Consider the following 12,082-nt stretch of genomic DNA (forward strand, 5'->3'; position numbering starts at 1 on the left):
CGCCTTGACCTTCTCCGTCATTGGCTGGAGGAGCGAGGCGTGTACGACCCGCACAGCTGACTGCTGTTTCTTTTTTTTTCTTTTCTTTTTTTTTTTTAAAGCCACTATCACAATGACGTGACTGAACCTGATTCATGCTTTTTTTTTTATAAAATAAACAATTCTCTGAACATGAAAAAACCTGCAGTTACACGCAAAAGCATGTTAAAGGGTACACACACTAATCCTAACCCTATTCTAGTTTTAGTATTTCCTATAAGATTGAGATACCCATTTGCTTTAGTGTCACACTGGGTTTCTAAAATAGATAAAGTGAACCGGGTTCAAAAGGTCAGAATGCACCAGAATGATGAGGATGTAGTTAGAACTTTAGACAAGTGCTAGTGACAGGGCTGATGGTTTGCCATTGTCCGTCTTTTGCTGCAAATAAATCCCTTACTATTTTAGATTGCATGCCAGTGGGGTCACACACTGAGCCAGTCGTGCCCCCCCCCCATCCCCCCAACTCCCCCAATACCACATAAAGTGACTAATACTATCCATGGCATAACAGGTGCTACTCAGTCAAGGGTTGTACTGGACTGGGGTCAGTGAGGTAGGAGGGTAGAGAGAAGTCTTACAACAGCGGAAAATGTCAGACTGGTTTTGTCTCTTGCCGCCTATGGCATACCTCCACATCATGCCACATTTTCCTTTCAACCACCTTCTTTCTAACCCTGGATGTCCTGTTGCCCCTGCCCCCTCCATCTGTCACCAATCGATGTGTCCGGATTCAGAAGGAGTAGCTAAACCTGACACCAGTCAGCTGAATTATGGGCCCCAGCCAGTGTCATGTGGGCCTCACTCACTAAACCCAGAGAAATGTAATACTGCTTACACACTTCAGTAATGCCCCATACAGAAACGAGCAGTGGCAGGACACTGCTCAGTGCAAGTGACAATTCAAATAAGTGTAGAACAATGATGCTTAAGTTACATCAGATAGTCGTCATGCCATTGTAGTCTCAACCTGAAAGGTCAAGGATGGACAAGACGGTAAAAAATAAAAGGACAGCGAGAACCTCTTATCCCTTCTAATTTGTTTACAGGTTCACTCACATGCTCTCACACATATAGTCAAACAAATACTCAATGCAACTATTGCTTAAACAGGTGAATGAAATGTGAGGAAAATGTTTTGTAAATATATTTATAGTCCTCTTCATATTTATAGTCCTCTTCCTCTTTCACACCAGTGAAACACACTTCAAATATAATGTCCCTCAAAATACACAATTGGCTACCAGTGCAATCTACTATCCATCCGTCCATTTTCTGTACCGCTTATCCTACACAGGACTGCAGGGATTCTGAAGCCTTTCCCAGGGCACTCAAGGCAAGGGATATTCTGGGAAAATTACAGACTCAAATGCCAATTGCAATGTACATATTAGAGATACCAACCACCTTCAATGCATGTATTTGTATGAATACCCCCAGATCACTGGGAGAGACGCTAACTCCAGGCACAGGGGTCAGAGGCAGGAATCAACCCTCTCAAACCCCCACAAACTTATGGGTGCAATGCAAATTTTTAACCACTAAACTGTGTTACATCTGTTGCGGCAATAAAAGTAGCCATCTTGCTGCTTATACTTATGACACCTATTTTTGCATATGATTCATGAATAATATTTTGCAATACAAGTAGCATGACTAACAGCAGCAGGACTTCTGTGGTAATTTATAAAGCAAAACACATTTTAGAAATAAATTATAATTTTAAAATAAATATAAAATATGTAGTGTTTTTGTAGTCAGGGCATTAATTGCCTCAGGTGATGATGTCTGATATATTATTGATCTCATGGCCCGGTCTAGTCATGTGGTTAATAAAACAACACAAGCATGGGCACGTTTTTGAGAAGTAGCAATAAACCACAGTTTTAGTTTTTCTCTTTGTTGCACACTGTTTTTGCTCTTTGCACATGCTGTCTCACATTTCAGTCATTTGCTGTTTGGCACAATACTTTACAATATCTCATGTAACTGCTGCTACAATACTAATGTGTTCATTCCAGTATTTCTGCACACGCAATATTGATTGAACAAACAGTATTTACACCGGTTGGCACTGTTTTTGTGTATTGTCTTGTGTGTATTGTCTTTGGTGTGATGTCTTGTATTTTTTGTTTGCACTGTCTTTCTGTCTTGTCCTGCACTGTTTACACCAGGTTGCACAGATGCACTTTATGTATCTAGGACTAACTTGCTTTAAGTCCTTATAGCTCTGTCTTTATTCTATGTAGCACCAGGGTCCTGGAGAAACCTTGTCTCATTTCACTGTGTTACACCGTGCAACAACTATATATAGATTAAATGACAATAAAACCTACTTGGCTTGACTTGACTATGTTGTAAGACCCTGGCAGGTACAAGATGGAGTTGCAGGAATCTTCCTAGGCTCCAATACTGGTTCTCAGCCAACAAACCTAAATAAATACAAAGATACACCTCAACCAATTGTTAACTTATCCGTCAGAAGACAGACAGAAATAGATAAAAAGAAAGAAAAATAGGAAAAGAAAGGAGAGACATAAGGCCAATAGACAAAGGAAAATCGATGTAAACATACAAAAGGTTGCAGAGTTGGTTAAAGAGTTGAAAGACTTAAATATGAGTGACTAAAAGAAAACAACGAGGGATCAGACACTGTACCTAGACACAGCTGGAAGAAGATTCCAAAAGAAAGGAAGATTAAAATACGTTAAGTTTTATTTGCAGAAGTTAAAGAGAACTCTGAATGGCTTTTCTTTTTCTTACATTCATGCATTCTCCAATAATAGAATAGATACGATTATCAATCTTATCAATTGCTTATTTTGACTGTAAACTTAGATGATTATGTTTCTTGCAGTGAAATCTTAAAAGCCCACTGTGACATTTATTCGCATCAAGATTTGCTTATGGCGAATTATAGCATTCGTGGGTGAAATCTGCAAATGAAGTGTTTCAACGCTCGCTGCCGAAGATTCTACAGTGAAAGAAAGTTTCAGTCATATACATATTTGCAACTGCAGGATGCTAACCGCAACCATATATAGAATTGTTAACCTTTAAAGATGAGGAACACACATGAGTAGTAATGAGTACCATTCTGAGGGTAGCAGAAGAGAAATGGTTGGAAGATGAAATTTCATGTTGGCTGTCGAAAAAGCCCAAGGGGGCCAGACTCGACAGCGAAATCCAACTTGCAATAGCTGTTACAAAGTGTATATAAGGCCCATGAAATGTCATCTGGGTGTGCATTCACCTAGTGTGTTATACTCAGTTATTGCTAATAGTGGGTGCATCATAGAACAAACGCAAGCTTACACTTGGAGAGTGTTTCTTGGTTTGTTAGTATCTTTGCATTTTAATTACTTTTACTTATTCTAATACTGTTTTATTATTTGAAGGAGATTTTCTTTTATTTTACTTTCCATATATTACACACATTTATCTGTATTACACTGCTTTTAATAAAAACAAGGCCTCCCATTGTGAGGACACTGAAAAGACAAGAAGGTCTAAGTCTGACTCCTTCATCTAAAGATTCAAACAATAGATTAGGTAGAAGAACTTGAAGAGGATCCTTTGTTAGTAGACCGAGGGACTTCGAAGGACACCTGCGTTCAAGGTAAGACCAACTCTGATAGACGATCTTGTGTTTTTAAAACTAACCCGTGCAAACTAGGACACATTCCTTCGTGGGTTTGATGAAGAGTGTCACTAAGGGACACGAATAAGTCAGTATTAAGTACTTCAACTAATATGATGTGATTGTGTATGATGAGGGAACACAAAGTCACGTGACATTTCACGCTCTTTGTTGTTCTCATGATGGATTAATCTAACAGATCTGTCTCTGAGCCACACTCACCACAAACATAAATAAACTTTTTGCTCCTTCTTTATCTGTATAAAGATTGTTATAAGTGTCCACTGTGTTAATGAATGCAACATTTACTTCGGTGGATGGATATTATATTATATTATATTATATTATATTATATTATATTATATTATATTATATTATATTATATTATATAAACATTCTCGTGTACTAGATGAATAACAAACTCACCAACTTTACAAATCAACAGATACTTGATGCTGGGCGCTGATTGGCTGTATTTATTACGTCATTTCCCCACCGCCCACTGTTTGAGGAAGCAGCCTCGGCCACGCTGCCGCTGTTTTGTCGCTTACTGTTGATATCACAGTTTAAAACGGTTTATAGCTCCCAGAAAGCTACACAACCCTCAATGAATCAGTCTTAAGGGTTTTTTTTTGTGACTGAACGCAGAGCGCTAAAGCGGGTTCTCACTGGGAGGCGGAAGGTAAACTTTGTGACTGAAAGTGAAACAGTTAGCCAAACAGGCTAATGGGCTAGCATCTTATTTATTATTATTAATAATAATAATATGAATAATGAAGCAGTTTGTTTTTACATGCCGACGTTTTAACTCTTTTAACCACCCGTATTAGGTGTAGACAAAATCTTTAACGTTAATCCTGAGATGCAGTTTCATCTCTCAGAGGCGTCTTTGTTTATGAGGGGCCTTTTGTGTGTGTCCGTGTTTATCATCACCAAATGTTCACAACAGTCAGGTGTGTGTGTGTGTGTGTGTGTGTGTGTGTGCGCGCGCGCGCGCGCCTTCAGTTTTACACACGCGTTACTGACACGTATAAAGCACTAAATATACAAATGCTGTATGTGTGTGTGTGTATATGTATATATATATATATATATATATATATATATATATATATATAATGTGTGTGTAATATGTGTGTTTATATATATATATATATATAAATATATATATATATATATATATATATATATAAACACACATATTACACACACATTATATATATATATATATAATGTGTGTTTATATATATATATATATATATATATATATATATATATATATATATATATATATAAAGGTGTGTGTGTGTATATATATATATATATATATATATACACACACATATATAAGTAATCCCTCGCCACTTTGTGGTTCAAGTTTCGCGGCCTCAGTGCATCGCTGATTTTTTAAAAATATTCATCGAAAAATAAAAACGGTCAGAGACTTTGTACATACCCACGGGCACTCAGACAAGGCCCATGATTGGTTCCCGGGGCAAGATCTGAGCTGATTGGCTGCGCACCATCGCAATCCTCTCCCAGCTTCTTCCCTTGTATCTCGCCACTCTCGTTCACGCTGTCAACTGTGTCTCGTGTATTGTGTTCGAAATTAACTTTTCGTTAAGCCCTTACAATGCCTCCTAAGCGCCGTGCCCCTGCGAAAGATTCCTCTAGTGAGCTGAAGAGGAAGATTATGACCATCAGTGAAAAGGTCAAACTTGGGGGCAATCCTACTTTGCATATTTTCATCTATTGCAAGGGGTTCCGGTCCCCATTAACCGTGATAAACGAGTGATCACTGTAGTGGCTGCCACTGTGTGTTTATCATTAAAACCTGTTTATTTGTTTCTTCCCACTCACCTTATAGCGTGTTAATGACACTTGTACGATAATGATGATCGTAAGTACGTTGCAGGTTGTTTTTGTTTAGTAAATGCGTCAAAAAAAACAAGGTTTGTTATACTCGAGGATGTTGTTTTTAATTCGATTTTTTACACTTGATGCGCTTGATAATAGGCGTGTGTGTGCTCTCTTGCAGAAATGCACATGCATATGTCTGGGTTGTATTATTGTTACTGTGCTGTTTTTACTTCTCAGCATAGTTATAGAGGGATAGTGTTTATAGCCCGTGACATGGTGAGCTGTTATCGATGTAATGCATTGAAAGAGACTACAAAAGCTCTTTTGTAAGTCAGGCCGTCTGCCAAATGCCATATATGTAAATATGCTCGTGCTTCTGAAAGAATTAATACTTGTGTGCTGAATTTTTGTACCCCATAGAAGCTAAACATGAACACCTTTATATGACTCTTAAGCATATTTTAAAATTGCTTGCATTAAATTTAGGCAAGCATTAAAATTGTCATATCTTCTCCCAATATGTTCTAACTGCCATTTGGACCATTTGTCTTGCAGGTTCCTTTGCCACATCAGCCATGAGTGAGCTGGAGATGACCCTCCCTATGAGCCAAGGGGAGGCCTTTGAGCAGTTCTGGAATGATGTGGGCTCTAACATGTGAGTTTACACACAATATGAATTGGATGAGGTGTGGGGCTTGCATTTGGTATTCTGAGTGAATCGGTGACCCAAATGAAGGCAGAAGCAATAAAAAAATGTTTAATCAAGAAAATTCAAAACAGCTTTAGTTTCTGATGACTGGAGCTCCTGCCACTTTGAGGACTTCTTCAGAGACACACAGTTCATTTCAGCAAGCCTCTCTTTCTCACACACATCCATGTCCCTTTCTTCCTTTGCTTTTTTTAAAAATTATTTTATTTTATCTTTTTCCTGGTCACTTATAGGAACACACACAATTTCCCGCAGGTGTACATTCCTCCAAAACACTCGTTCTCCCCAACTCTTCTCTTCATTCACACCCCGGCTACCACACTGCCTGTAGATGATGTAACTAGCAGGTCTTTTGGCTACAATATTGCAATTTTTTGCTTTCCATGAAATTTTTTTTATTATTAAAAGACCTCTTTTGACCTCATGTATTTGTGTCTGGGCGATACATGTATCCAGATGACAACTTCAGCTAATTCAACAAAAAGATTTGCTCTGTGTTTCTTGCTCAGAATCGTTTCTTAAGTAAAAGTTTCTTACTTTTTATATGTATATGTTTTAACTGCTTTTAGAAAATCAATCAGCACCTTCTAAACAATACGATTCTGTAACTGGGCCAGTTGTCAAACTAGAATTAGCCTGTTTTGCAAAAAGTACCATGTAACTATTTGTTGACTTATTCATCTGTGTTCATGAACAGGGGATTTAATGATCTGCTTGCAGATCTGCCAAGAGCAGACAGTGATGCCTGGCTCACAGCTGTGAGTGTTTTTTTTTTGTCCCTCATTTTTCAATGTTATGTCACTAACTAGTACATACAATTGTTACTGATTACATTTTGACAATATCTGCATATTCTCTCTTAATTTGAAGCATTTCTTGATGTTAACATATTTTTAACTTGATAGGCCTTGCCCAGTGGCACCTTTAGTGAGACCTTTGATCACCTGGAGCTCACAGAAGACGCCGAGACTGCTGACGTAGCTGGTCCTATCCTGGACAGTCTTCCACCTCCAGCTGCAGTTGTACCTTCCACCAGTGACTATCCAGGAGAATATGGCTTCCAGCTCCGCTTCAACCAGTCCAGCACAACTAAGTCTGTTACCTCAACGGTTAGTAGATGTATGACCAAAAAATGATGCTCGAAACCACAAGCAATTCATTTGACCATTTTTAATGTCATATTCTTTTGAGATTTTACCAGAGCTGCATGCTAATGTATTTTTTCTTTTCTAGTATTCCACATCTTTGAATAAATTGTACTGCCAGCTGGCAAAGACTTGCCCAGTTGATGTCCTGGTGGAGAAAGTTCCCCCTCAGGGAGCAGTGCTCAGGGCCACACCCATTTATAAAAAACCTGAGCACGTCTCAGAGGTGGTGCTCCGCTGCCCTCATCACCAAAATATTGCTGAGAATAATGAAGGTAATTTCTTTTTACTTTGTAAGCAGCATTTATTTAGAAGAACCCGAAGGTAATCTAGAATGTTCCAGTATTTGGTTTAGTACTTGCTACATACTACGCGTCATTGCATATTTAAAGCCTGGAGTTGATGCATTTCAGCGCTCCAAGAAATGTTGACATCTTGTCACATGCAATTATTGTTTTAACTTAGTGCTGAGTTTGATATGTTAACTTGATGTATTGGTGCAGTTTAGTCATGTATCTAAATAGATTCATGGATTAGAAAACGGCCGCTTCCAGTCTCCCAATTTGCAACTATGCAAAATATCCCTCTTGTGTGGTTTACTGTGTACTGTCCTAACTGAACTGATGCACATATACACTGCTATGCTCAGTGGTAATTTATATTCTAGAAAGATGCTACTAGTTACTGTTTCGTTCAAGCAAATATAAGTATACTGTATATACAGGAGCATGCCCAGGCGTGGAGGCCACACACACTACTGAGCCTCGTTTTGACTTGTTTTAAGGACATTACATCAAAGTTGGATCAGCCTGTAGTGTGTTTTTCCACTTCAATTTTGAGTGTGACTCCAAATCCAGACCTCCATGGGTTAATAAATTTGATTTTTTTTATTGATCATTGTTGTGATTTTGTTGTCAGCACATTCAACTATGTAAAGAACAAAGTATTTAAGACTATTTCACTCATTCAGATCTAGGATGTGTTGCTTAAGTGTTCCCTTCACTTTTTTGAGCTGTGTGTATATGTATGCATATATGAATGTATGTGTGTAAATGTATGTATGTGTGTATATATATATATATATATCAGTGTTTTTCCTACATTGAAAATTTTTTGGCGGCCGCCAAAACGATTTTTTGTCCCGCCAAAGCCTTATTTGATTTGTAATTGCGTTTTGTGAGTGAAGCAGGCTAGTGACGGAGAGAACAAGCACAGCACCCCACCCCTGCGCGGGCTCTCTCCGTCTTCAGTTCTGTCTTTGCTCTCTCCCTCACATCAAAATCTACTTTGAGCCTAAAGGTCATAAGACCGAAAGGATCCTAAAGGTCCTAAAAGGTCGGAGACTGAATCCATGTTTCACGTGGTGCGTTCGGAGAATATTTTTGCAGAATTACCGCTGGGTGTGAATTGCAGTCAAACAAAGTTGCCTTATCTTCTCTTACAACTTGTGACAAGTATTCTGCACATGCAGCTAATATAACTTTAAATAAATGCAAAAAAAAATCTATCCAGTTATGAAGTGTTTGGTGTGTGTTGACAAATCTTTCGCGATGTCCTAACAGCCAGGATTCCTACACAAAACGTCCGCTTGAGTCCGATTCGCGACCTAATGACTCCTTTGAGCCAGTTCATTACAATGAATGGTTAAAGCAATTGGTATGCCCATCAGTGTCTGAATCGGTGTATAACAAATCATTACTACTTAGAAGAACATTAATGCTACTTTTTAATTGATATGATTATACTAAAATTAAAAAGGACCAACATTTAGACGTATGCTGCAAGGTGGCTGTAGATGGGCTGTAGATTTTGTAGATCGACTACAGAGATCTTGTAAAATGTTCTACAGTGTTAATAAGAAGAGACGAGTTAAGTTAATCTGCAGGTTGTGATATTTGTAAATAGATAAATTCTGATACCGTTGACATTTCAAATATACTATGGTATCGATGATGTTTACATGTAAAATAAGTTGTAATTGCTTTCTTTCACTATCTAGCTTGACAGTGATCGTTTTTTCATGAATAAATAGGATAAAAAAATCACAAACTGTTTCTTTGTATTTATTTTAAATGTAACATTTATTGTGAATATTGGGCTTGCGGATCATGTGGGTACTAGGGTACTCTTTGCTGTGTGTGGATGACCAAGTCGGTCAGCCACCACCGAATACCAATTTTGACCCAGGAAAAACCCTGTATGTATATATGTGTGTGTGTGTGTGTAATATGCTCCTGTTTTTGCAGCAGAGGTCTTAGGCTTTTCCCTTTCTTCTCACAGGTGTGGCTCATCGCAGCCACCTTATTCGTATGGAGGGGATTCAGACAGCTCAGTATCTAGAGGACACAAACACCAAGAGGCAGAGTGTTACCGTTCCCTATGAGGCTCCTCAGGTTATTTGTTGAGAAAATATATATATTTTTATGTCAAGAGAGTAGTTTACTTCATTATTATATAAGGATATAAGGATGTACATTTTATTCTAGTTATGTCCATCACTTTTAAGTCATTTTCTCAAGTTCCTGATTGGATTTGGGTTCTGGTCAGGATGCAGGATGTGTGTAATACGAACATAATAATTTCGGGTACATTGGTGTCATATTTTAATGAAGTAAGATTTTTTTTAATGGCACATAGATAAAACAGTTGCTCTCAGTACCCTCACTTCTTTGCTCCTCTTTCTCTCTCTGCCTGCAGCTGGGCTCAGAGGGAACCACCGTCTTGCTGAACTTCATGTGCAACAGCAGCTGTATGGGTGGCATGAACCGTAGACCCATTCTTAACATAATGACTCTTGAAACACACGAGTGAGTTGTGCTTTGCTCCTTCGCTTCTATTTCCTCCACTTATCCTCTGCCTGCAAATTAACCATAAATGTCTGTTCACTACTCCTCGTCAGTGGACAGGTTTTAGGTCGACGTTCTTTCGAGGTTCGAGTGTGCGCCTGCCCTGGACGTGACCGCAAGTCTGAAGAGCAAAATTTGAACAAAAAAACTTTGAAGACAGGAATTAAGAGAAGTAAGAAAAGTTGATATGGTGAACAGAACTTATGAATGGGTCTTGGTTTAACCTCTGATCATAAACTCTGCTTGTGAGAGATTGAGTTTTGAGTAATATAGTGATACATGATTTAATTGTATACATTATCTTGTCTTGTTCATACCAAGCCTGAATGAATACCAAATGATCAGCAGAAATGAATATGGAGTTTTTTTTTATGGATTTTTCTCCTGTCTCTAGGGTTAAAAAAAACAAAACAAACAAAACTAATTTCATTCTGAGCTACTAATTTGTTCACCCTTGATATTTAATTTTTTTTTTAATTGCTTCTTTCTTCCTTTCATTGTAGAGTCTCCATGCAAGGAATCTCCACTCTCTCCTAATGCAGAATCCAGAAAGAAGTTAAAGAATGAGTCCAGCTCTGAGCAGGAAATCTTCCATTTGCAAGTCAGTGGAGAAATATGCTTTAACATAATCTCTACTTTATAATCTTATTTTCTGCCCATTACAGTTTGTCTCCTGTTTGTTCGTAGATTCGTGGGAGAGAACGGTTCAATATGCTAAAAACAATTAATGACGGTTTGGAATTAATGGATGCAATGGCCGCCGAAGACGTGGACAAATACAGACGGAAAAGGTAAAAGAATTCTATATCCAGTAAGACATGAAGTATGTCTGTGTTTCAGCATCAGATCTGAGCCCTAGCATTTCTTTCCTTTCAGTACCACGAAGAACATGAAAAAGAGTGGAAAGGACCATCAGCAGCCAAGCCGTGGGAAAAAGCTGCTTCAGAAAGATGAGAAGACCGACACTGACTGAAAATGAGCTCCTTTTTTTTTCTCTTATTGTTCTGTATTGTATGAGCGTTTATTTGTGTTTTCTGTTCAGCTTGTTCACTGCCTTATTCAAACTTAAACATGGTTGACAAATGAAAGGAGTAAGAAACCTTCCCGAAAAGTTGGTATAGATTGGAGCAATTGTACATTTTTGCCCAAAATAAATTATGCTATTGATTTGCTTTGAGCCGTCACTCTAAAAAGACAGGTGGACTTTAATACTATCAAAATAAGCTTCACCCCAGAACAGCTTTAGTGTTTCCCTTTAATTTGTCACCCTGTGTCTGTGCAGAAAGCATTTTTTTAAAACATTTTGATAAAAGTCATTTGTGATAAGTAAAATAGATTAAAATTGATCTAATGGAGAAGCTTTTATCACTGAGGCTTTGCTATACAAAGCCTCCTATTTGTTATCATGTGCTAGGTTGTTGAGGCCAGCTCTCTCAGGTCAGTTTTTGAAAAGACATATGTTAAGAGTATTTTTCCATGTATTTCTATTTTTTCCTTTACTTTAATCATTCCAAATATATTTTTACACGATATACTTTTTCTTTCTTTCTTTTTTCTTTGTATTCTGATGTTTACAAAGTAGAGGCTTTTTTTTTTTGCTGTAGATTCTTGTTTAGTGATAAACATGGCTTGACCTGACAAACTCATTGCTATGTCTACATATACAAACCTTAACAGCAGTTCATGTTTCACTACTCTTTTATATTTTGCTAAATGCAAACTGCATATCAAGAAAGCAAATAAAGAAATAAAAAAGTACACTGGCTGTTCTCATTTATCACAAGTAAGGTTGTTCTGTCAGCACATGTCAGCGAAATGCAAATATACTGATAACTATTTCCTG

The 12,082-nt window shown here is 37.9% G+C and overlaps 1 protein-coding gene across 1 annotated transcript; it reads left to right on the forward strand.

Annotated features, from left to right (window-relative positions):
* The first annotated feature begins 4,167 nt into the window (after positions 1–4,167).
* Positions 4,168–11,997, forward strand: LOC113657603 (cellular tumor antigen p53-like). Its single transcript, XM_027169519.2, has 11 exons — positions 4,168–4,361; positions 6,095–6,194; positions 6,946–7,006; positions 7,154–7,357; positions 7,482–7,668; positions 9,674–9,786; positions 10,091–10,200; positions 10,293–10,411; positions 10,743–10,840; positions 10,927–11,030; positions 11,116–11,997. Exons 2-11 carry the CDS (start codon positions 6,115–6,117, stop codon positions 11,210–11,212), a joined length of 1,173 nt encoding a protein of 390 aa, XP_027025320.1. The 5' UTR covers positions 4,168–4,361; positions 6,095–6,114; the 3' UTR covers positions 11,213–11,997.
* Positions 11,998–12,082: the final 85 nt, after the last annotated feature.

The sequence above is a fragment of the Tachysurus fulvidraco genome, chromosome 1 (assembly GCF_022655615.1).
Source record: "Tachysurus fulvidraco isolate hzauxx_2018 chromosome 1, HZAU_PFXX_2.0, whole genome shotgun sequence".
Lineage (NCBI taxonomy): Eukaryota > Metazoa > Chordata > Actinopteri > Siluriformes > Bagridae > Tachysurus > Tachysurus fulvidraco.

What these genes read in the sequence shown, in the direction of transcription:
- LOC113657603 (XM_027169519.2), top strand. Translation starts at nt 6,115, where the DNA reads ATGAGTGAGCTGGAGATGACCCTCCCTATGAGCCAAGGGGAGGCCTTT. An exon ending in TATTGCTGAGAATAATGAAG is followed by an intron (nt 7,669 to 9,673) that starts GTAATTTCTTTT and finishes TTCTTCTCACAG; the next exon opens with GTGTGGCTCATCGCAGCCAC. An exon ending in GACAAATACAGACGGAAAAG is followed by an intron (nt 11,031 to 11,115) that starts GTAAAAGAATTC and finishes CTTTCCTTTCAG; the next exon opens with TACCACGAAGAACATGAAAA.